Below are 25,545 nucleotides of genomic sequence, written 5' to 3' on the forward strand. Positions count from 1 at the left end.
TCCTAAAGGTTGCTGAGCACGTTGTCACCTCCTCCGTCACCACCCACTTGGAGCTCCATAATGCCATTACTCCAGCCCAACACGGCCTCCGCCGCGGTTACAGAACCGAAAGCCAGCTCCTCTCCAGCGTGGATGGTTGGTGCACCGGTCTGGAGACCGCCCCCCAAGTGGATGTGGTCTTCCTAGACTTCAGAAAGCCATTTGACACGGTGTCTTATCAGCTTCTTTTTTCGAAACTAGATAGCTATGGCGTACGCGGCCCCACTCTACGGTGGCTAGCCTCCTACCTGGAGGGGCATGAGTTCCGTGTAGTCCTTCCTGGTGCCTGGTCAGATTGGTATCCCGTCATTTCAGGCTACCACAGGGCTCAGTACTTTGCCCTCTTCTCTTCACAATTTATGTCAATGACGTAGGCTCTGGTGTATTCTCTCGTTTGTCCATTTACGCCAACGACGTCGCCCTGTCTCGAGCAATTTTCTGCCCTGGCGATCACGTCACCCTACAGCTGGACCTCGACCAAATAATGCTATGGAGCTGCCACTGGAAGCTGAAACTAAACTCCAAAAAATGCAAAGTGCTAAGCCTTCACCGCTCAGGGTTTCAACCCACCTCCTTCGGGTACCAAATTGAAGGCACGGCAATTGATCACGTTCAAGAGTTCAAGTATCTCGGTGTTACTTTAGCTGCCACGCTCTCCTGGGATGTCCACGTTTTTATGACTGTCTCTAGGGCCCACCGAGCTCTCGGCTTCCTCCGCCGAACCCTCCACGGCTACTCCTTTCCCACGAAAGCATCGGCCATAAAAACCTACGTCACTCCGATTTTGGAGTACTGCTCAGCCATGTGGTCCCCACACACCGCGGCGGAAACTCACAAACTCGATATGGTTCAACGAAAGGCCATCCGTTTTGCCACATCGGTCGGGTACTCGTGGGACATCAGTATCTCACAAGTACTTAAGAATGTTAACTCGCCCACTCTCGCGTCGCGTCGCCGCATCAAACGTCTTGTGGCGATAAACTCCATCATCCATAAAGCGAATGGGGCGCTTTCACCAATCGCGCATACAATTTAATCGTGGATGCGTGCCCCCGCGGTTTGAAAACCGGCCAATCCTATGTTATCCCCTATCTTTGGAACTAGCCATCGAAAACGGTTTAAATGCCGGTTCATAAGAGCCTAAAAAACAAATAGAATTCTTGAAGATGGCCAGCTAGTTTATTTATCATAAAGCTGGATAAACGACAACGAAATAGCAAGCAAGTACATTGAAGTACTGTATTCCTTTGGGCTTCCTTCTATTTTTGTAGTATCGCCCAATCACTTTTTCTTCTTCATATTATATACTATTATATATATCTTCTTCATATTATATACTATTATATATATCTTCTTCATATTATATACTATTATATATATCTTCTTCATATTATATACTATTATATATATCTTCTTCATATTATATACTATTATATATATATAATGCTTTATCCGTCAAAACTATCCACTGTAATTTTATGGATTATTTACTATTGTAAAGTAAATAGTAGATAAATAACGTTCATCGATGATGTTGGACATTTTCGTTGGGAAAGCGATTTGTATTTCTAATTAGCTAAGGATTTTTCGAATTATGCTATGCTTTCATTAAAATTTTTATAAACAAATCGAATTCTTGGTAAACCAAAAAGGCGCGCAACTCAATTTCGGCGCCCCTCTCAAACCGGCGCCCCGGGAGTAGGATGTACCCCCATCTTTGGCACTTTTCAATGTACAGGTAGAAAGGGGGTCGGCACCGGAAGTCCCCGCTTCCTTCCCCCTTCCGGCAGGTGGCGCGGGGGGTCGACATTTTCCTCCCCCTCGGGGTCATTGACCTCCGCAGAGTGGCGCGCGTACTGCGCGCTGATTGGCTGGACCACGTGGTAACTACGCGGCGCGGTGACCACACGGTTACTACGCGCGTGTACTGCGCGCTAATTGGTTGGGGCGAAATTATTCAAAATGGCGCTGATTGGTTGGTGTTTTGGCGCGAAATTGTTCAAAATGGGGTCAGTACTCCTTTAAAGGAATTCCCAGGCTCGCATAGCTATACTCGGTCCCCGTTTTCCATTGTTAAAGTGGTGACAGGTTTGATTGATTGAGCAGGTGTAGAATGTACGAGGAATGCGCCGTTGCTAGGTTACCCCGCTCGCTGTTAGAGTATCAACAAATAAAATACCTTTAGCGACAATACCGAGAGAATCACCTATTAATTATGTCATCGAATTATTACGTCAAATTGAGGTCGCGCATTCGCTGGAAAAATGGCCGCGTTAGTGAACATTCCAATTTTAGCGACGTAGAAACCGGTTCATTCCGCTTTCGTTAAGTAATTAATCATTTTGACAAATTGAATACACCTGTTAATAGGACTGTCACGCGATTATTGTTCTTTCCCCCCTTACCTTGCCAGTATATAAGAAATCGCGCAACGGTCAATTTCGCAGAAGCGACGAACACCGCCCTCACTCTCCCAACGACTCAAGAAAATCAGCAAGATGGTAATTATGTTTTTGAAATTTTTTTAAGCGAGATTAGTTTTTAATCTCTATATGTCTTAGGCAGCCCGAGACGACATTAAGCTCGATTATGACACTCCCCCAACAGCACCAGTGGCCCAGTGCAGTTGCCCGAAGTATACGCTAGAAAATCGAAAGTCGGCGAAGTAATTAAAAAAATTAAACCTCGACAATCATTGAACGAAAAATGCGAAGCTGGGAAAGGGGCTAAACAAGACCAAGAAAAATTAACAAAGAATAGCACTTGGCACGATATTGTATTAGAATTCTCCGAGCTCGGAGATTTGGGCGTTAAAATAACGACCTTTGACCAAAAAATATATATAGATATAAGGCGTTACGCCACGCACGTAGCATCCAGTCTTCCGCAACCGACTAAACAGGGTGTATGCGTTAAACTAGAATCAGAACCCCAGCTTAAAGCAGCCTTAGAAGACGTCAAGGACCAAGACGCCGTTTACCAAATTGAGGGCAATAAATTAGAAATTCGCCATAGCCAGGCCACCGGTCACACTTGCTTGGCCAAAAATTCTGGTTCCTCATTTGCAAAATCGCTGACCCTATACGGAAGAAGAGACATTCATGACGTCCTGCGGTTATTGAGGAAGTGACTCAACGCTACGACGAAATTCGTAAATTACAATGACTCAAGAAGCCCCTCTCGATTTAAGCACCAGGTTTCGACCTGAGAACTATTATTCGGTTACTAAAATTATCTCTCGGACTTCCCAAAAATACAAATGTAAAACTTTAGAATTCAAGTGCGAGTTCAAAAACTTGGACGATCTCAACCACGCGCGAATAGAAACCCAATTAAACGAAATTTTCCAATCCTTATTAAACGAAATTAGCGATGAAAATCAGGGTTATAGTCGTATCAGAATAGCGGTCAGTTCGGACGAACTCGAAGAGCCCATTAATTTCCAATTTATGAACCTAAACGAGTTGACGGCCGATAGAATTTTAAGCGGTATCGAGCAGGTAGCCCAGTCCCATAAGAATTTATACTTTGAGGCCCCCCCTAAAATTCGACATAATTCTTCTGCAAGACACCAATATGAGTGGTAGTCAAAAAAGTATTCGTAACAGGACTATTTTGGGCAGAAGTTTTTTCCAAGACACAAAGGGCTCTAAATAGAGTTTATATGAAACTTAAGGAAAATTTATTAACACTCAACATAAATAAAACTAATTACATTTGTTTCTCCTCGAGAACGACTATAGATTTGTTACATTAATTAAAAATTCACGAAAATAATAATTGTAAGAACTGCACTGGAAAATGTTTAAAGTTAGAAAGAGTAAATAAACTAAAATATCTGGGGGTAATAATAGACAGTAATCTAAAGTGGAATGAACATGTGACCTATATCACTAATAAAATTCGACTATGCATAAATTCCGTGAAATTAAAAACTTTTTAGAAATACCGTGGTTAAAAACAGTATATTACGCCATAATTCAATCAATTATATCATACGGAATAATCGGCTGGGGTGGTACTTATGATACTACAATCGTACCATTAGAAATATTACAAAGAAAAATTCTACGCATATGTACGAAATTATTATTATTAACCTCGCAGTTTGAAACAAGTTGTCCCTATATTAAGAATCAGCTTGGCATACAATTTGCAGCTCTGGCCTTATAAATGTTTCACTGTATACAATGTCTTTACCCACATCGTGTACATTTAGTAATATTAGTTTACGTATAACCGTAACCATTTAGTTATACCAATCGACCATGGTTAGGTAAATATAATGCATTTATAAGTTCGCGTGTTGAACACATAATAGTATTAAGAACTTTCTAATTAAATTGAATACATTGCCACTATACGAAATATTTACATACATTAAACAAGGTTGGTTCGCGCTCATGAAATTTATATAATAGTAAACTTTGTAGGGTAAATTACTTGACTTTGTAATGGATATTTCAATAACCGTTCATCATTTTAATAGATCAATGACGGTATAATTAACAACGTCTGAATTTTCGTCGCTAAAAGATATGTCCATAAAGATTGATTATAAAAAGTTTAATACAAAGGTATCTATGGATTTGGATTACCTAAACAAGTTGCCCCTATATGAACTTTTAAACGGTTATTCGTGTTAAACGTGTACATTGCTACTATAACTTTTTCAAAAAGCAGCAGTCGATAAGTATGACATTCTAATTACCGTCAAATACAGAGCTAGAAGTTACTTGGTTAACCATTTTTAGGTTATTTTTATGGTTAGTTATTGAGCGTTTCACTCCTATACGGTTCAATGGGAATTATTATTGATCGCTATTGTCAGTTATAATAAGAATGAAAATAGAGTTGCAAGATCGGAAGAAATTTTTATACAGCTTTATTTATACAATTTTCATACAACTTTATTACGCGTTATAATATAATTTTTAACTCGGAACCTAGAAATGAAAAATGCTATTAGAATCGTAATTATTTTTTCGGAACCAATTGGTTTACCTCCTTCTACGACAATAGTGATTCCCGGAGCTGTAATTAAAATTAAAAATTAAAAATGAGAAACATGATAGTTTGATTTTATACTTACCATTTCGGAGATCAAGCGCTCTTGGTTTGTTCGCTGGAGGTTCCGGGTTTGTCAAGGATGTGGCTGGTGTAGACGGGTCGTCCTCTTCCTCTGGGTACAATTCTAGGGGATTACCCTCTATACTTTGAACATAGGCAGCCACTTGCCTTGCCTTTTCATAGGCGCACACATTTCTGTTAAATAAGAAATACTATATAATTTCCCCACCAAAAGATGGTGATCATTGATTCATACCGCGTATGGTCGTTGTTAAAATGATGGTGAAAGTCACCCGGCTGTAGTTCTAAATCTGGGAAATTGGGGCACACAAACCGCGTGGCGACGATTATTCGATCTAGATCGATAAAGTTTCCCAGGTACTCTTTCGTTTGCCTTTCTTTGACAATAACGTATTGGGCCAGTCGCGTTATATTTAAGACATGGCGCTCGACGGCCTCAATATCGTATTGTCCCTGATCCCTGGGAAGCTTATTGACATAGTAGGCGATCGAGTCGATTTGGCGGTTTGTATCCCCCGAATAATTATTAGCAACCGGGGTACGAAAAACAATTAGGTCTTCGCAACCATCTGAGCTTTTGTAGCCAATCTGTAACATTTATATTTAACTTAAAATATAAAATTTTAAATATAAAACTTTTAAAAATTACCTCTTTTACCAAAAAGAAGAATATTTAATTTTTGGCCAAATTATGGCGAACAGAATGTGTATAGCTACAAACGATTCCCTAGAAACAAAAACAACTAAGTATTTGTTACATTAAAAACACCTAGAAACTTACATTTTTTTTGCTTCGGGAAGATTCACTAGTGTCAGGATTTCTAGATTCGGGTGACTAAAGGATATTTATATACTACCTAAAACCCCTTAGAGGGGACGCGTTTAAAACTCCAGCAGGTGTTTCGTTGACAATACAATTAATTATGTCATATTTCTCGAATTATTACGTCAAATTGAGGTCGCGCATTCGTTGGAAAAATGGCCACGTTAGTGAACAATCCTTTCGCATACACCTGTTAATATTCGTTAACTGTCACGCGATTATTTGTTCATAATCTGATACCTTAGGGAGAATGATAGAAAATTAAGAAACTATCATTTTTAATCTTATAATAAACTAAGGTAGTGCCTCGGTATCCAGTGGCGTTGGAGACATGTTAAAATGTAGACAAAATAAATACCTCTGAGGTTGGCGCGGTAATAATTATCAATTACTTGTAAAAGTATATAATAGTACATAACGGGGTAAATTACTTGTCAAGCGAGGCGTTTTTTAAAATGTTTTTAAGATAAAAATAAAACTCTTGATCTTAAATTGCTTTTTATTCACATAATCTCCAATTTACAATAAAGATATTTATATATAGCCACTCGGCATATATCGTACTTTTTTCTAAAGCGCAAGAATATTTCTTACTTTCCAAATTAGTGTTGTGTTTAATAAGACACGTAAACCTGGGTCTGTATTCATCCAATTCAGTAACCTCCGGGGAACCTACACCATTTAGGTCTATCTCTTCGCGGTTTATTAGTTCTAATAAAAATTTGCACTTGTCTGCTCCTTGACAAAATACGCGGTCATAGCCGTCAGTAGCCATTCGCATGCATTCTTCCAATTTGTTGTACGGGGTAAAACCATAGTCCCAAGCGAGACCGTGTATGTTCTTCTCAACCCCCGTGTTCTGGCGTTGAGTTCGGGAAGGTAGATCAGTTTGGGGGTATGGTGGAAGAAAAACCCACGATGCGACCCGGGATGTATTTTCGGCCGCGCAAGCTGACGATTCTTTCACTATTTTCTCATCTTTGGTCCGCCCGTCAAATAATTCAAAATCAACGACTATTGATTTCTTATGCCTATAATTCAAAAGTAAATAGATTACCTTCCGAGAAAGAGGAATAAAATAAGATTATACTTACATAGTTTTGACTTGACTTGAATCTTCTTCGAGTTTGAATGGTTATCCACTGATCGATCGATTTTATATAGTCAGTTATTGCGTCATTGTATTTACATCAGCACAGTAGAAAAACCCATGGATTTCGCTCCACCGATATAACATTCACCACCACTTATTCGCCACTTTAGAACGCCAAGAAAAGAGGTAGTATTTTTCTACCTTTTTAAAATTTTGTAGTATCGGTAATGAATTTTAAAGAACCGAACGTAGAGTAAAGATTTTTTTGTATTATCTGTCTATATTTGCGTATCGGAGTTGCGTTTTGCCGTATTAAAAGTAGAAAAAGGAATTTTATAGTATTATTCTACCTACTTACATATCTGAAATGTATTTTATCAAATTTTAAAGGGGATTTTAGCAGTATTTTCATATTAAGCTAACGTAACTGAAAGTGTAAATGTAACTACTCTGACATTTTATGTAAAGGCGACATTAAAAAACTCGGATACATATTTTATTTACATTGGAAAATTGACACTTTATTGTAATATTTACACTTTGAAATTCTAAAATATGTTTACGACTTTTGTAATATTGTTACATTTCCAACTTGGCATCCTCGAATGAATGGACATAATGGAATTTGACGGCAATGAACTATTAACGGTATATCTCCGTCTTGCCATTCTTCGACCATTAGGCCGCAAAAAGGACACTTGACACTCGTTCCGTTACCGAGCGCATAAAATCCCCAGGCGGCCAAATCTTCGGTTGCATAAGTAACCCAGTGTTTAAAACTGAGTAATCTTTCTCTTTCCGAAAACATTTTTAAAGACTCGTAAGAAGGTTCTCTTCGTATCGTAGGAAAACAATCTTCAAGTTCTATTCTCGCTGCTATATCAAAGAATATAGACCCCAGGAATCGAAAGAAAAACCGTTAATGTCTCACCTCTCAAGTTGACGGGAGAGCTTCCGGCTAGGCGAATCAATAGAACCGGAAATAAGCCCGTCAACCTAGGTTTGCCTTTGGAGGCTAGGGACAAGCAAATTATACTAGATAGAGCTGCAGTTTCCATTCCTGGGGTCTAAATTCTTTGGCTATATATTCCGCTTGAAGTTTTGTCTCTGTTTTTTCAATATATTGATACTTTTCAATAGTTCCGTACACGGTTCGTTAATTTCCTTATCACTCATTATCCAACTGTCGTCCAATTTTGTTCTGTAAAATGAAATGTGTAATTCTGGCTTCGTAGGGTTACCGAAATATCAACATTAAACTAAAAGGGTCATTTCTTTGGCTAAAAGATAAGTATTTAAACAATGCTTACATTCTCAATAATGCAGTCGTTACAATCAGGGTAGTGCCACTAAGTTCTTAATTTAAAATGGCAAAACAATAATGGTCTTTCATACCCACGGTCAACGAATTAAGTAACGTTCGTAATTTGTTACGTTTAAAAAAGTTCAATTTACCCCTGGTGGTGAAAAATAACAATGCCACTCTAAAAACTCTCAAGTTAAGGTTGGGTTTGGTTGATGTAACGTACGAATTAAACCATTGCAAAATACGTTGGAGATTTATTTCGAGTTGTATAATAATAACGCCCTTGCGCTCTTCCATTATTAGTTCCTTTACACGTTACAGCGTAAAGTGTCTCATTGATGGAATAAGTTTCACGCTAAACAGACAACAATTCAGATGCAATGTTTTTAAATATATTGTTAGTAAGTTTTTCGAAAATTTTCCCCCACGGAAAAAAACCAATAACTGCTGGCATCCAAATATTTTATTAACCAAAGAAAAAGAAAACTCATAAATATCCAGTAATAATTACAGGCGCTGGATTTATAATGTCAAGACCTTAAAAAAATATCACAGTCTTTTCGACGGAGACGCTTGGAGAAAACGTGTCCATGACCGACGCGTCATTCCCACCACTACGGCACTTGATGTTCGCACTTAACTACGCGAGCCTTTCTTTTCCAGTAATACTGATGAATAGAACTACATTTGCAACACAAATCGTACCACTGTCCATCGTCATCTCGATCCTTTTTTGTGCAAGTCGTATTTTTTTTACACACGTCGCATTTGTTAGGCATGGGCTCTCTGATATCCGAATTCATGATGTTTTTTTAAATATGACGACAATGCTGATAGGGTACGTGTTCTGCTAAATATATATTTACTAAACAGTAATAATATTAAAAGAGTACTAATTAATAGTAAGACTGCGTACAATACTCAACCGTTAGCGACTAAAATCACGATAAACGGAAGAGATATAAACGCTAATGATTGAATGCTTATACCGGTAGATAAATTTTCGCAATTCAAAAATGGGTACAACGAAAACAGTCTTTTATCCTCCTTCAAATTGTAATTTTCGACCACTTTTTCGTAGCACGCGCTACAAAGAGTTCGCCGCTAAATGAGTCGTGCCTTTGGGTAATATCGTACCTCAGTTCGTTATTTTCCTTATCACTCAATCAAACCCTGTTAACAATGGAAATAAACGCCGTGGAGAGAGATAGTTCGCGGTAATCAGAGGAGCGCTAACGGCTATTAGCTTAACTTAATTTTAATTGACTCAATAACAAAAAGTGGATTATTCATGGATTTTAAAAAGGTACGTTAAAACATTTTAAACTTGTATTTTTCAAGTTTTGTAAAAAAAAGTTTTATTATCAAAAAATTAATAACAATTATTTGATAAGCAATTTGTAATAGGAATATAAAATTGTTTAAAATATTCCCAAGATTTATTCAAACTAATAAATGTTTTTAATACATTTTCAAACAGTGTACATGAAAATCCCCAAAGGGTAAAACATTACATTTCCGTTATAATAGTTTAATGTATACGTAACCGATTTATGTACGTGAGGCATTGTTAGATTAACTTTACACCTTATCGAAGTAATACGCGATCCTTACAACGTATGACCTGAAATAACAAATAAGTGTGACACTTACTAGTACACTTAGACTTGAAATTTGTTTCGACAATGAAATTTTTTTTAAAAGAGAACGTCCAGGGCATTCATTCGTTTTTATCGCTAAAGATTTTTCGTGCAACCAACACCTTAACATTTTAACAATCTGCAACCATTTAACATCTTATTTTCTTAAATAAAACCAGAGAAGGTAACCATGAAAATTTAAAAATGTTGGAATAGCAATCAATTGAATACAGCCCGTTTATTCAATAGTCAAATTTATCATCTTTTGTTACACTTTATCAAAACTTTTTGCCTTATATATTTAAGGCCCTAGATAGCGAGCATGTTTTTGACCGATCGTTTTATAGGATCTTGGCGTAAATAAATTTCCTACTTCTACATATCTGTTGTCGTAAGTTTTAGTCAAGTTGATAAGTTGTTTGTGTTTGAAAGGGTATAATAAAATTTCTTTAGCAGAAAAACTTTAAATTCATCATATAGTAATTGATTTGGGTAATAATAATTTCGTACATATGCGTAGAATTTTTCTTTGTAATATTTCTAATGGTACGATTGTAGTATCATAAGTACCATCCCAGCCGATTATTCCGTATGATATAATTGATTGAATTATGGCGTAATATACTGTTTTTAACCACGGTATTTCTAAAAAGTTTTTAATTTCACGGAATTTATACATAGTCGAATTTTATTAGTGATATAGGTCACATGTTCATTCCACTTTAGATTACTGTCTATTATTACCCCCAGATATTTTAGTTTATTTACTCTTTCTAACTTTAAACATTTTCCAATGCAGTTTTTACAATTATTATTTTCGTGAATTTTTAATTAATGTAACAAATCTATAGTCGTTCTCGAGGAGAAACAAATGTAATTAGTTTTATTTATGTTGGGTGTTAATAAATTTTCCTTAAGTTTCATATAAACTCTATTTAGAGCCCTTTGTGTCTTGGAAAAACTTCTGCCCAACTGCTTCCGCAGTATCATCCGCACACGATACGAGTTTCTCATCAATTTCGATGTTATATAAATTATTTATGTATATTAAAAACAATATCGGGCTCATATTTGTACCTTGAGGTATACCAAATTTCATTACTAGTGAGTTACTTATGGTATTATTTATTTTAACTATTGTATATCTCTCGAGTAAACAACTTCTAAACCACCCGAGGTTAATGATAAATTTATAATATGAGATAAGGGAGTTACTATGTACGGGTTTAGTTTTTTAAGGGTTTAATATCTATGTCGTCGTGGCCATTAGAATTAGAATTTTTTAAAGATGCAATTATTATTTTTATATCATTCGGAATAACCGGCGAGAAAAAAAAGAACTGGTATTATTTTCAGTTGGGTCTGTGTTAGAGGATGCATTTATATTAGTCGTTAGGATATCATTAGCTAATTTTTCACCAATAGAAGAGAAATATTCATTAAAAGAATTCGCTATTTCTTTCGGTTGTTTATCGCTTATATAAATATTATTTTTATATTTTATTTTGTCTATTGGGTTGAATTTTTTAGAGTTATTTGTTGATTCATTTATAGCTTTCCATATTAATTTGGAGTTACGGTTAAAATTTTCTATTTTAAAGTGATCGTTTTTTATGGATCTGATTAACTGGGTTAATTTATTTCGATATTTTAAAATAATTTTTTAATGCAACGTTAAATGGTTCTTTTTTAATACGCTTAGCTAATGCATCTCTTTTCCTTATCGATACAATTATTGAATTTGTTATCCAAGGTTTTATTTATTTTTATGAGAGAAAAAATATGTCGTTTTTTGACGTTAGATCAATATGTTTTTTAATACATCAACAAATAGTTTCGAGGCTTCATTAGGGTCGTTTTCTTCAAAAACTGAGTTCCACGTTTCTTTTCCGATATTTTTGGTTAAAATTTCATAATCAATTTCGATAACATCTTTTGAATTATTCAGTTTATTTGTTACGCGTCGCGGTAATCAGATTCCTTTGTGTCCGACCTGTAAGAGAAAAACCAACCACATCGCGTTTTATACAAACTAGTTTCGTTTTGTTTTTGTTGTGGAATAATGAAATATAAAGAAAACAAGGACTATGAACTGATTAAACATATAAATAAAGAATTGAAAAAAATGAATCGTCAACTTGAAATGGATTTGATTGCACAAAGAATGAGATATTTTCAAAAAGAGCATAATTCTCACGAAATGCATCCAAAAACTTGATTCTTAAAGGCGATAGACGAGTTAGTGGTTTTTATTGATAGCGTATTAAATGTTATTAACGATAGTTCCTTTGTGTCAACAACAAATGTTGTAAAATATTAATAAAGTTTTAAATTTAAATCAGAGTTTTTTATTTTAAACATAGAAGGATGTAAGATAATTTAAAAAAAAATGATAACAATTTGACAAACATATTTAATTTCAGGTTTAGAGTTTGAAAATTATTTTAAAACATTGTATTATTCATTTTTGAGTTTTGTAAAAAGTTTTATTATCAATTTTATTCAAATAAGCAACACATTGACGGTATAAGTTGGTTTTTTAGATGTAAACTAGATTAATTGTTAAAGAACTAAAACCCGTTTTGTTTGTTATTATACCAATGTAATTACTTATTACGTTTATTTAAATTTCATGAGCGCGAACCGATCTTGTTTAATTTATATAAATATTTCGTATAGTGGCAATGTATTCAATATAAATTAGAAAGCTTTCCCTTGCGTCGTTATTAAAAGTTACGTGACGGTAATATATGATACATATGTCATAATAATCAAGTTCAAGTCATCTAGGTACGTAACGATATAAAAATCCGTTAGGAACAACTTGTTTAAAAAGCGTTAAAAAATTGACGTAAATATGGTAAATTTCCAAAAAAAAACAAAGATGGCCACCCTACAGAACCCGTTTGAATATGCGACATTAAAGATGGCGGCCAAATCACGTGAATTTTCCAAATTACTAAGAGTTCATATAATAACCGTTAAAAGAGAGTTACAAACTTATGTTAAGCCTTTGTCATGTTAAATTCCCGCCAAAAAATGTTTTTATTATATAGCTACAAGGTCACACATTCCCCGAGTCTCTAACAGCGCGCGGAGTAACCTAGCAACGGCGCATTCCCCGATAAACACTTAATCAAAAACCTGTCACCGCCTTTACAATGGAAAACGGGGACCGAGTATAGCGAGCCTGGGAATATCTTTAAAGGAGTACTGACCCCTTTTCGCGCCAAAACACCAACCAATCAGCGCCATTTTGAATAATTTCGAGTCAGCCAATTAGCGCGTACACGTGTAGTTCCCACGTGGTCCCCGCGCCGCGTAGTTACCACGTGGTCCCCGCGCCAGCCAATCAGCGCGCAGTACGCGCGTCACTCGGCGGGGGTAACCTGACACCCGTGGCCACGCCCACAATGTCGACCCCCCCCCCCCGCGCCACCTGCCGGAAGTGACCAAGTTTACACACAGGGGGGGAGGAAGCGGGGACTTCCGTTGCCGACCCCCTTTCTACCTGTACATTGAAAAGTGCCAAAGATGGGGGTACATCCTACTCCCGGGCAGTTGCCCGGGTTGCCCGGCCCTTCAGCCGCCCCTGGCTTCAATAGATTTTAATTTATTGGAACGGTAACTTTTTACCTTCATGAGATTTTTCTTCTTCACAGGTGACTCACCGATTATTTTTAAAGATTCGTTGACTTTGGATAGAACTGGGGATTTAGGTGAACTGAAAAGAGTTTGAAAGTTATCTTCTTCCATGATAACTTCATCCATTGTGGAAACTGTTCCTTGAGAATCAGTAGCGAGGCTTGATGATGTTTGATCAATATCAGTGTCTTCAAAAGTTTCATTCCAGGCAGTAAGTTTGATTCGAGCTCAAGTCGTTTAGATTTATTATGTAGATCCAACGTTACAGGTCTCAAATTGCTTTTTATCTTTGTCTTGTGTTTTCGTAATGCGTCACAGCATATATGTTGTCTTTTTTTATAGTGATGTAAATAAGAATTTGTGTGCAGTTGACAAATATTAGGCCACTTGTTTTGTCCACTTCTGATGCTAATCAACAAAGCTTCCTCTGAAGTGAAATCTGATCTTCCATAGTATTTAATTTCCTAGCTTCGATTGTTCTCCGCATTTAGTTCTTTAACTTTAAAACAAACTTCATCGTTTAGTTCACCAAAATAACACTTTAAAATATCCATCGCGATGTTGAGAAACTATCTTCACAATTTAATTTGTAAGAAGACAAAAAATCTGGCCGACTTCTAACGCCAATAAACAAAGTCGTGTAGAGACACACCAAAGTGACGCTCCAAATCAAAACTAAAACTGAACGTATTAAAAAATAGTGATTCCTTGCCAAGGTCATTCGAAGCGTACTTCTGTTGTTTCTCGTAGGCATGCAGACCTACCGTTTATTACCCCCGTACATATCCCTCTTTTATGGTGAAAAAATAAACATTTAATTGATTTCTCTGTACTATACAAGTCTGCATGTTGTTGATAAACTATTAGAAATCAACAAACAAAATATGGTGCGGTGGAGTAAACTTTGCCCCTAATTCCACAAATAATGAAACAATTATATTTAAGTGTTTACATAGCAGGAGTTCACTTTGGGGGAACTAATAATAAGTTTTATAAAATACGAGGAAATTTGGTTGTTCACAAGGAAAAAAATAAAATATGAAAAATCCCCCCAAAAAAAAATAAAATTGGTTGAGGCGCGGGGGTAAGGTAAATTGATTGTAACTTCGTTAAAACTGGAAAACACCAGAAAATATTTTTACATATCACGTAATGTGGTCAAATAAGGCAATACAAGCAAAAAATAATTCTTCTAAATATAGCTATTTTGGGTATCCCCTAATGGGTGACTTCCAAATTTCAAATTTCAATTTGTTTTCAAATTTTCAAATTTTTTGAAAATAATAATCTGGGGCATTAATTGATTAATTACCTTGAAAATAAGCCATTAGGCATATTTATATCACTTTTCAAACTGAATTTATAGCGATTTTATAGCTAAAGCGCAACCAGCATATGGAAAACCGCCAAAAAACATTTCGTCCTGTAACTCCCCTCAAAAAACATTTTCAGCACTTCTGCTTTACAGGGGTAGGTTTTATGCATAACTACACCTGTTCACCAAATTTCATCAAAATCGGTAACTTGAGGGGTATGGACCTAGTTGATTTGACCTGGAATAACTCTAGTTCTACTTCACCCACCTATACATCGACCTTGAATTTTGCCCCGTTTCGGTTTTTGTCTCAGTTGTTCGCTCGTTTTTACACACAATCCTAAAGGTTTGTGTGTCTCACCTTGGAGTAGAGAACTTCTCTACTCCAAGGTCTCACGTACAGTATAGCCGATACCGATGCCGCCGTGTTGCGCATATCTCTTCAACGGTTAGAGCTAGAAGAGTCAATGATATCTCGTTCGAATGTACATACATTGCCATTGATAGCCTTTCATTAAGTTTTCAAATCGGAGCCCTACTCCCTAGAAGTTGGGTTTCGATTTATGTGGTAGATATTTTATTTACAATTAAGTCCGATAACATTAAAAAAATATTATTGGATAGGTTAGGATTCAGCGACCTACAACTTCAGTTATATCAGTAAATATTAAATTAAAGTATAGTTTTCAGGGTAATTTACGGGACCCCAATTTTCGTGGTTTTATATTTGGTCCAAAAATCTACATACAGTTCCTTAATTTAAGTCCGATTTTCATGAAAGTTATATATTTGAATAGCTGTCGTTTACATATAACCTAAAGTCAGTGGCGTATCGAGGGGGGGCGGAAGGGCGGACCGCCCCGGGCGCCACCATTAGGAGGGCGGCAAAATTGCCCCTTTTTACAAGGATGATTTTGGCGCGTTCATCCCTTCTACTTCGCCTCTCTTCCTATCCTCCCTGGAATTATGATTCCGCCCCGGGCGACAATGGCCCACGCTACGCCACTGCCTAGAGTTGCAAATACGTTCCTTCATTTTAATTCTAAGTAAGGTTTTTTGGGCAGCGTATACGGACCCCCGCAACTTCCAACATTGTAAATTCGCGTGTTTATAGAGGTCTACGCGCCCGTTTCCCTCTTGCGTTTTTCAAGGCCGTTCAGAGTGGGCCGCGCTTTCAACGTATGGCCAGAAGTAACAATTAAGTATGACACTTATCAACCTAGTTTTCGGCGTATGACCAGAAGTATTAAGTGTGATACTCAACGTAACAAATAAGTGTGATCAGAAGTAACAAATAAGTATGAAACTGATCGATCCAGTCTTTGTCGTATAACCAGAAGAAATAAGTGTGACACTCAACGGCTGATTAGTAGTAACAAATAAGTGTGATCAGAAGTAAAAAATAAGAGGGACACTGATCGAAAGAATCTTCGATGTTTTCAAAGTATGACTAGAAGTAACAAATAAGTGTAAATACAATTATGTGTGACCGTGGAAATGTATTGGTTGTGATACCGGCGTTGCAGGTAATTGCTGTGAATAGCTCAAACAAACTAAACACATTAGAAGGATTGTGTGTATTCTGACCGTCGTACGTCTTGTTGTTTCTCGCTCGGTCCAGAATTAAAGATATTTCGTCGAATTTACAAATTAAAACGTACTGTTACACTCTTGTCTATCGAAAAAATACTACCTGAATATTACGTTAAAATCCGGGCGGTAAAATCCCGGAAATGTTGGGAATATCGAAATGTTGATGTACTACCCTTTAGTCATAATAAACCGAGTAATACACACTTTTAGATTGATTAATTAAGTAAATTCAATAAAATTGGCGTCTTCACATTAAAACGCAATTATTAACACACCTTTGGAAATTCAAAAGCTTAGATCTCACTTAAAGAAATACTCTGGCTTTGTTGCTTTAAAATTATATAAATTTCAAATTTAAATATCTAACTGCAGTAAGTTTCCTAATTACAATCAAAATTTGCGTTTCTCATAAGCTTTGGTCACACGTTGGAATCGATTTCGAAATGGTTTTGGACCACTTTAGTCACGAAAACCATTTCGAAGCCCTTTGAAACGGTTTGAAGATAATTAAAGCGGTTCACACTAGCCTTTGAGAATCGTTTTCGACCGTTTTGGAATGGTGAACTTGATTTTTTTTGAGCCACTTCGATAGAGTGATCGTTGAAAAATGAAATTATACTTTTCAAAATTAATTTTGATTTCTCAAAACGATCGAAAATGGTTCTCAAAGTCTCTAGTGTGAACACGACTTGAGACACTAGAGACTTTGACGAAAACGATTTGAGGCCCCTTGAATAGATATGAGATAATGAGAGAAATGTGAACCGAGCTTGAAAGAGTTATAGATTTTCGAAAAACAGTCAAATTAATGAAATATTAAAATGAGGATCACGATCAAATCTCATGAAAATTTCCAAATCCTTATCAAATCTCGTTAAAATTTCCAAATCCTTATCAAATCTCGTTAAAATTTCCAAATCCTTATCAAATCTCGTTAAAATTTCCAAATCCTTATCAAATCTCATCCAAATTTTCAAATCCCTATCAAATCTCATTGAAATTTGCAAATAACATATAAAATTTGGAAATTCTGCAAATTTTGTAAATTTATGAAATTTCGGTCAAATCTTCAAATCTGGAGGAAAAGATTTGAAGATTTTCAAATTTCGTACGCATTTTAGACGAGTGTCGGACCCCTCGCTTTTATGGCGTTTTCCATTGGGACTGCTCCGAGCGTGATCCGGATTTGCCTTCTACGTCATCGCTCTACCACGGAGAACTCCGCTAGGTGCTCGGAGGACTAGACTTCCAGCCCTCCGAATGGAATACGAATTTTTCTAGGAGTCACTTTGCTTAAAAATTGCTCTTTTTTGGTTGCCCCGTCCCTCGAGTTGGGGCAGCTCGGATCAATCCGCGAGGGAGCAACAGTGGCAATGGAAAACGTGCCTCCTTTTTGGAGTTGCCCTTTTGGTCCCAATGGAACACGTTTTATATTTAGGAGCGCTCCAGGAGCGCTCAGAGGACTCCAATGGAAAACGCCATAATTTTTAAGCAGGAGACAATGGCTCTCGCGACGATAGCACGAGCTTTCTTACCGATAGATAGCGCCTTATAAGGATAGCCTGCAGAAATTACGCGTTTCTGCTAGCTGCCACCTCCGTATTCACTCCCTTTGAAATATTTTATCTAGACCTTTATATACGTTTCCTATATCTATGCCCATTACCCACATGGAGGCCGGGAGTAGTGGCTCACTCCTGTAATTCCAGGCGTCCGGGAGGCAGAGTTTGTGGATGGCCGTGTGAGGACGACCACCAATCCCCCAACGGGTGGTCGGAATACTTCCGCCACGGGTGTCCCCACCCCTGTCCCCACGTATCCCCCCGTTGGCGTGGCCGTTACACATATCTCGCCCTGATTAATCAGATGGACGAGAGGACTGAATTGTCCCACACGTTACAAACGAATAAAAAAAAAAAAAATTACCCACATGGAGCAATGAAAGTAAATGGATAATGTGCCGTGTAAACGTGTTGCTTTAATTTAAGGTATAATTGAAATAAAAAGTAATGGCAGAAGTTGTTCAGTTAAATGCAGAAAGATCTCTTCCTGAGCTTGAAGAATTAAAACGAGTGAAATTATTCTCTGGAGACGAAATAAGGTAATTCGTTTCTTGACATCTACTACAGGGCCTTGGTTTATTAGGATGTGTCTCAGATCTCTAATCATTATCATGGCTGTTATGGGAATGTTATTGCAAATTAATACATTTTTTTAGGAAAGTGGTTAAGAAACGCAAACAATTAGAGTACAAAGTTTCATCTGCAAATAAAACTAAAGAGAATTACATTAAATATATTCAGGTATATATTGTTTTCTTTCGATGTTGATGTAATATAAATATGAAGTGTAATGGTTTTTTTCTTAGTATGAAATTGAACTTCTCAATTTGATAAAATTGCGCCGAAATAAAAATGGTTATGAGTACAAAAAGAAGGAAATTGATGGCCAAATTGGAAATAGAATTAATAATCTTTTCAAACTTGTCATAAAGAAGTTTCCTGAGGATGTTCAACTTTGGATTACGCATAGAGAATTTCTAAAAAAAATGGCAAGTTCTTTAATAATTAATAAATAGTATTCAAATATGTTATCTATCTCTAATAGAAATGGCACGAAAATATGAGTGGCATGATGGCACGGATGCTTAAAATTCATAATAAACCAGGTAAATGTTTCATTTTTGATTTTATAAATCTTTCTTACTGAATTGTACTTCAATATAGAATTGTGGGTAATGGTTGCGAAATGGGAGCTAGAAGATAACAAGTCATGCGATACAGCCCGCCAGTTATTACATAGGGCCATAAGATTCCATCCCGAATCGGAACATATTTGGCAGGAGGTAGGTTGTACTTTCCGCGAAGCAAATTGAACATTTTTTAATTCTGTACATTAATATATATTTGTAGTATTTTCGAATGGAACTGATATACTCAGAGCAGGTATGATTTCTTAAATGATAACTATTTAGATTTAAGATATCAGAGCTTAATTATGGAAGGTTTTTAAAAATAGCTTCAGAAACGAAGGCAAGCATTGGAACATGCTAAAATGCCGGTAAACATCTACAGTAATCTACTACTGATAATTCTTTTAGGTTAAAATCAATGTTTTTGTTACGGTTTTAGGATATCATAGTGGATGATGTTTTACAAGGAAAACTGGCTTTGATTGGTTTCAAAGAAGCAGTGAAAGCGATTAAAGGCAAGAAGAAAAATTTAACATTGAAAAATCTTTAAAAATAACAAATGTTATTATTTTTAGATGTAAATTTTGCACTGTCTTTCATGCCCATTTGCAAAGAATTCGAATTCACAGATCTGCATCAGTCCACTATTCTCAACTAGTAATAACCTTTGGCCCTAATTCGTGAATATTGATAATAATTTCAATCATTTTAGTGTTAGGGAAACTTTTCCGGAGAAAGAAGAAACGTGGAATGCCTTGGCAAGGTGTTGCATAAATAGAACTGAAAAATTGAAATGTAAATATTTTAGATTATATATTGTTTAATGTTTGCATTATCCTCAATATCATTGAATTTGTAAAGATAATGAACTGAAAGAAGCAGAAGTAAAAGCAATAGAATATTTTGAAGAAGGTCTATCATTACTTCCAACAGGTATATATTCTTTTATGTGGAATTTATTGAACATAGAAAATGCTACATGGCGACATATTATTATTTAAAGCAACTGTCGACTCTATCATTGCCACCTGTTATTAGAAATGGCTATCCAATTCTTCGAAAAACGCAACTTTAGTGAAGAGTGTGGTGCCGTCTATTAATGGCAAAAGAAGTTGAAATTCAAATTAGCGAAACAATAACGTCTTCAGAGAACCATTGTAGAGTATTATAATTATACATCTTATACTCTACATAGTGGACTTTAACCTAAATTATATATCTCATATAAAATATATTGTTCAAATTTATAAACTAGCCAATCAACGCAAGGGGTACTTTAATGTCCCACATTTTTGGTCGAAATGTAGCTTAACCATCTTGCTTTGATTTCGTAGCTAGCGACATCTGTTGAAAAACGAGATACTTCATGTCGAGCTGACATTTGCTTTAACAGCTTTAATTTTTAACTGTTACTAAATTTAAATAGAAGATATATGCATGAAATCTGTTTAAAATTTTAATGAACATTTTTTCTGACAAATCTTTAATTTTGGCTTGCATCTGAATTCTAGCGTATTTTTGTAAAAAGTTTTCCAAATTAAATTTCTGATAAATATATTTTTTTTTTAATTTTTAGTACGGATGTGCACATTTTACTTTCAATTTTTACTGGATAATCTCAGGGATGCAAGTTCCGAAAATAGAGCTGTGAAAGCAAGTTTAAACAAGTCATGGTTTATCGCTGTTAAAGTAGAAAAATTTCAAATGTTTTAATTCAGGTCATACAGAAGCTGAGAGTACTTTTCGAAAAGACATTGGAACAGAAAATCATTTCCGAAATTATGTTTTTGGAATGGGTAAATTACTACATGTATAGTTTTATATATAATAAACTCGCCTGCTGACATTTCTTAGGGCTGTGCGAGTAGTGGTTTTAAGCAATTGAGTCAGTTATTGAGTATCAAATTATGTTAGAATATGGTCTTTGCCACTTGTAAATTGCCTAATTTCTCGCTCTCATTGTTAGGGCAAAATAGTTAGGAATTATTTTCCTTGAGTATTCTAGTCGAGTAATATTGAAGTCAAGTCGAGTAATTGAGTACTTGATTAGGAGCGGGTTTTATTCAAGTAATTGTTAAATGAAATTTAAAAGAAGTATAAAGTAACTTTCAATGCTGAAAAATATTCCTTTAATTTAAATGAACTACATTTTCCACAAATTTGTAGGTACTGTTTATTGCCCCCAAAAAGTTATAAAACCCTCTCTTTGAACTTTGAAGCACCGAGGATAGAAAAAACAAATACTCAACGAGTTTAGAGATAAGCTTATTTGAGTAATCTGGTACCTGATTATGCAATTTTTTGGTACTCAGTAATTGAAGAGTATTCTCCAATTACTTGTTTGAGTACTCAACCTCAAAAAAGGTAGAGTACTCGATGATGTTGGAGTACTTGCACAGCCCTTAATTTTCTTCATTAACTTTGACTAGATTAGAATATTGTATTCTTTGGGTGAAACTGAGAAAGCACGTCAACTTTGTATCGAAGGAAGTGTAGTTTTTCCAAGCTGCCCTGAAATATGGGAATGTTGTTTGAAGTTGCATACTTCGATGAGCGATGATCCTAAATTCTTCATGATTCTTTTGCGAAAAGCCGTATTGAAAGTTCCAGATGAAGTGCGTTTTCTGTTCAATGAATGTTTTTAAAAAAATATATTTTTATTAGTTAATGTATTTCTGTTAATTAGGAGAGAATTGATCTCTGGAAATTAGCTATTGATCATTTTAGTACGTTATCAAGGAATGATTTGATAGAGTTGTTTGAGGTATTCATAAATTGATTCCATTGTCAAATCTTCAGCTCTTTCTATAAGAATTTCCTTTTTAGTTTGGTCTAAATCAAGGTCCTGTTACTTGCAAATTTATCAAGTATCAATATTTGCAATGGAGTATTTTGAGTAATAAGGCTCAAGATACGAAAGCTCTATGTGAAAGGTAAATCAAATATTTCTTTTAATGTTTTTAAACTTATTGTTTAGAAATTGACTTTCTTGTTCTCAATTTCTCTAAGGTTACTAAGTACAGAACCTTTAACTGTGGAACTGTATAATAAGATGATTGAATTTGAAACAAATCGGGTATAACTTGAATTATGATTTTTAAAAAAAATTACCCCTCATATCGATATTTTACTATTTTTTAGATGAATGGTGAGGCAAAATCAATACGGCGGTTGTATGATTTATGCCTGATGAATTTTGGTACTTATTCAGTTGGTATGTTGATTCCATTGAATTGGGTATAGTACTGCTAGAATTACAGCAGGGCTTCCACATTTGATATCTAAGATTTCCCTCTTGTGATAATTTCATTAAATGAAAAATCCTGTTTTTCCTTTTTTTTATCCCTTGCTCTTAATACTAATTTATATAGATATTCAGCTCAATTCTGAAAATGATTCCAAATTTAAGGTTCTATTTATTACAAAATTACTTACATTTGAATAATTTTGCAAAAATATATCTGCAAAAGTTTCAAATGGATATTTAGATCATGAATTTCCTTACAACGTATTACAAATATTTTTTACAACTGTGACTCATAACATCAACTAAATATACTATAGGCAATGTTATCAGAAAAGCAAAAAAATCCCTTGAAATTTCAGAATTTGTTTTGTGAAATCACGACTCCTGAACGCACCTATTTAATTCCAGCGTTACTATCCCAAATTTATGGTTGATTCAGTGTATTCATGAAAATCATTTAAGCCCTTGGAATTTTTTTTATAATTATTTTAAATTGTGTTCCAGATACTTGGATAAATTACGTTAAATTTGAGTTACAGAGTCAGTTTGGAAAACCATCGAAAGTCGGTGATATTTATAGGAAAGCACTGAAGTCGTTGCCATCAGAGCTTACTAATGAATTTATAGAACGATACACAGTTCTAAATGTATGAATTTTGAATAGATGTAAATTTTTTTTGTGTTTTTGTAGTTTTTTTTGGATCAAATGTAAAATTCTATTTTTCCAATAAATAATTGTTCAGTGGAATAATGCTACTAGGTTATAGGGTAACATTTGTGATCCAATTTTTTATTGGTTGACATTCTATGATGCCTTAATGCCAAGTCCCTGTTGGAAGTTACCTGAGTTTAATAAATAACGTGTGTAACATAATTACTCATAAGTATGACTGTTATAACATTTCCATAGAAAAAAATTCAATGGAAATTTGTTTCACACGGATCATATAATAAGCGGACCCAAAATGTAAAATTTGTTCTAATCCTTGGGATATTGAAAGGTTATCATGTAAACTAAATCATGTGATTTCAAAGTATGAGCTAAACTTTAGAGATGCAAGCCGTCCTCATTTTCCCATCGGTAAAGTTAATGGCTGCCTTCAGTAACTCTCAACGAAGTATCTGTAAAATTATTTTCGTTGAGACCAGGGTAGCCCTGGTTTCAACGAAAATATTTTTACAGTAACTGTCAACGGAAAAAACCCGATTGATTTATATATAATACCATATGTAACATAATCATCCATAAGTGTGTCACGGGATATGACGTAAATTACGTCACTTACAACTTTGTGACGAAATACGCGTCATCAACTTTACTTATGGGAAACGGAAATTGGTGAGAATTCCTCGCGCGTTTCTGGCTTTTCCCTGGTCAAGTTTAACTCGTGTTTCGCGATCACATGATTTCATTTCCATGGTAACCTTTTCAATAGCGCAAGGATTATAAGAGTTTTTGCATTTTTGGGTCCGCTTAATGTATGTTCCGTGTGAAACAAAGTCTCATTGAACTTTTTTCAATGAAAATGTTACACAGAGGCATACTTATGAGTAATTATGTTACATATGATAATACCAGTCATTGGCGGCGTTCAGTAACTCTGAAAAATGTGACGTCGCAGCACGGAGGAAAGCTAGCTGCAGACGCCGCTACAGGCAATATTTTACAAAATTTACAACAAGCGTAAAAAGCGTTCAACAAGATCCTACGTCACGTTAGCAACGGGGTACGTTCAACAACTCTCACCGATGACACCGGTTAGCAATCGCTGACACCGGTTTTCTCTTGTACGCTTTTTGCGTTTCCGGTTTTGACGTCACGATAGTCATCGGCTGGAAGAGTCGGTTTTTCCGATGACTGACGTCATTACTGACATAAAACTACTATAAATGCTACGCCATTTTAAAAAACACCGATGACTGTATAAAAGCGTTCAGCAGATTACGACGTCATTATGACGAAAAAGCACATCGGTGGTAAATATAATAATAATAATAATAATAATTTTATTTGACATAGCACCTTTTGTATTTACATTTTCTTAAAGGGCCAAGTCTAAAAAGACTTTTAGGCCACAACTCATGACGGAGTATATTTAGCAAAGTATTAAATTTTGAAAAATGATTGCTTCTTAGGTGAAAAATAGTGGATTTAGATTATTAGAGGAAGTACACAATTTTTAATATAAATCCATCGGGTTTTTTCCCGTTGACAGTTACTGAACGTACCCCTGGTCTCAACGAAAATAATTTTACAGATACTTCGTTGAGAGTTACTGAAGGCAGCCGATGACTGTTATTTCGTTACGGAGTTGGAAGTGACGTAATTTACGTCATATGCCTTGAACAAGGTTTCATTAAAAAAATGCTTTTATGGCATACTTATGAATGCTTGTGCAAGTTGTGTTACATATGTAAATAGTAATACCGTTTATGGACTAATACTATGAAACCTGGTTTAGTTGGTTTTTCATATTTATTTTAGTATAAAATGTTACATGAATTACGAATCAAAATTTAAACTTCATTATATACTTCATTTCAATAATTTCATGTTGATTTTAGAAGTTTGGTTTCTCAAAATGTGATATTTCAAGGGGCAGTGTCCTTTTAACTCATATAACCGCGAGTCAAATTTCCCGCAAATTTTCCTATTTTCCGAGCCAGTAGATGGCGTATTATTTATATTCAAAAGTGCATTGGTTAAATAAGCTCCTTTATTTCAACCGTCGATAGCTCAGTTGGTAGAGCGGTGGACTGTAGAGTTAAGATTGAAATCCATAGGTCGCTGGTTCAAATCCGGCTCGACGGAAATTTTTATTCCCGATGATTCTGAAAAATAATTGTGTTGCAGGTTTATGTTTAGTTATAGCAAAAGTGACATAATGTCGCTTTTGGTTATAGTCCAGTAACTTTAGGATTTCACTTCGGAAAAAAATGCCCCCGGGCTGAATTTTTGCATACACCTTTATTTAGTGTCTATAAGCGTTGTGTCAAAAGTCCCCATCATTGGGGTTTATGGAACTTTTTTTTTGGCGGGAAAATGCCCGGCAAAATTGGG

At 35.6% G+C, this 25,545-nt stretch overlaps 2 protein-coding genes and 1 non-coding gene across 4 annotated transcripts; 2 read left to right on the forward strand and 1 right to left on the reverse strand.

The window, feature by feature from the left end:
* Window positions 1–4,908: 4,908 nt before the first annotated feature.
* Window positions 4,909–5,953, reverse strand: LOC149962914 (uncharacterized). The gene is made up of 6 exons (XM_090170397.1): window positions 5,912–5,953; window positions 5,780–5,857; window positions 5,366–5,737; window positions 5,132–5,304; window positions 5,044–5,073; window positions 4,909–4,985 (listed from the first exon to the last, which is right to left on the reverse strand). The coding sequence occupies exons 3-6, from the start codon at window positions 5,725–5,727 to the stop codon at window positions 4,960–4,962; spliced, it is 591 nt and encodes a 196-aa protein (XP_090026523.1). The 5' UTR covers window positions 5,728–5,737; window positions 5,780–5,857; window positions 5,912–5,953; the 3' UTR covers window positions 4,909–4,959.
* Window positions 5,954–17,622: 11,669 nt separating this feature from the next.
* LOC149962915 (U3 small nucleolar RNA-associated protein 6 homolog) lies at window positions 17,623–23,229 on the forward strand. Of its 2 annotated transcripts, XM_090170398.1 has the most exons (19): window positions 17,623–18,646; window positions 18,764–18,848; window positions 18,914–19,096; window positions 19,153–19,213; window positions 19,272–19,390; window positions 19,458–19,490; window positions 19,564–19,605; window positions 19,677–19,752; window positions 19,813–19,894; window positions 19,950–20,032; window positions 20,099–20,170; window positions 20,814–20,890; window positions 20,956–21,033; window positions 21,667–21,852; window positions 21,924–22,001; window positions 22,064–22,170; window positions 22,247–22,313; window positions 22,379–22,451; window positions 22,989–23,229. In XM_090170398.1, exons 1-19 carry the CDS (start codon window positions 18,555–18,557, stop codon window positions 23,135–23,137), a joined length of 1,743 nt encoding a protein of 580 aa, XP_090026524.1. In that variant the 5' UTR covers window positions 17,623–18,554; the 3' UTR covers window positions 23,138–23,229. The 2 variants fall into 2 exon arrangements, with proteins under 2 accessions (XP_090026524.1, XP_090026525.1); XM_090170399.1 differs by lacking the exons at window positions 17,623–18,646; window positions 18,764–18,848 and having other exon boundaries at window positions 18,924–18,962; window positions 19,040–19,096.
* Window positions 23,230–25,210: 1,981 nt separating this feature from the next.
* Window positions 25,211–25,296, forward strand: TRNAY-GUA (transfer RNA tyrosine (anticodon GUA)). Its single transcript is given in 2 exon segments — window positions 25,211–25,247; window positions 25,261–25,296. It is a non-coding gene; the product is annotated as a tRNA-Tyr (tRNA).
* Window positions 25,297–25,545: the final 249 nt, after the last annotated feature.

This window comes from Leiobunum rupestre, chromosome 1 (genome assembly GCF_980474605.1).
Source record: "Leiobunum rupestre chromosome 1, qqLeiRupe1.1.hap1, whole genome shotgun sequence".
NCBI classification, from domain to species: domain Eukaryota; kingdom Metazoa; phylum Arthropoda; class Arachnida; order Opiliones; family Sclerosomatidae; genus Leiobunum; species Leiobunum rupestre.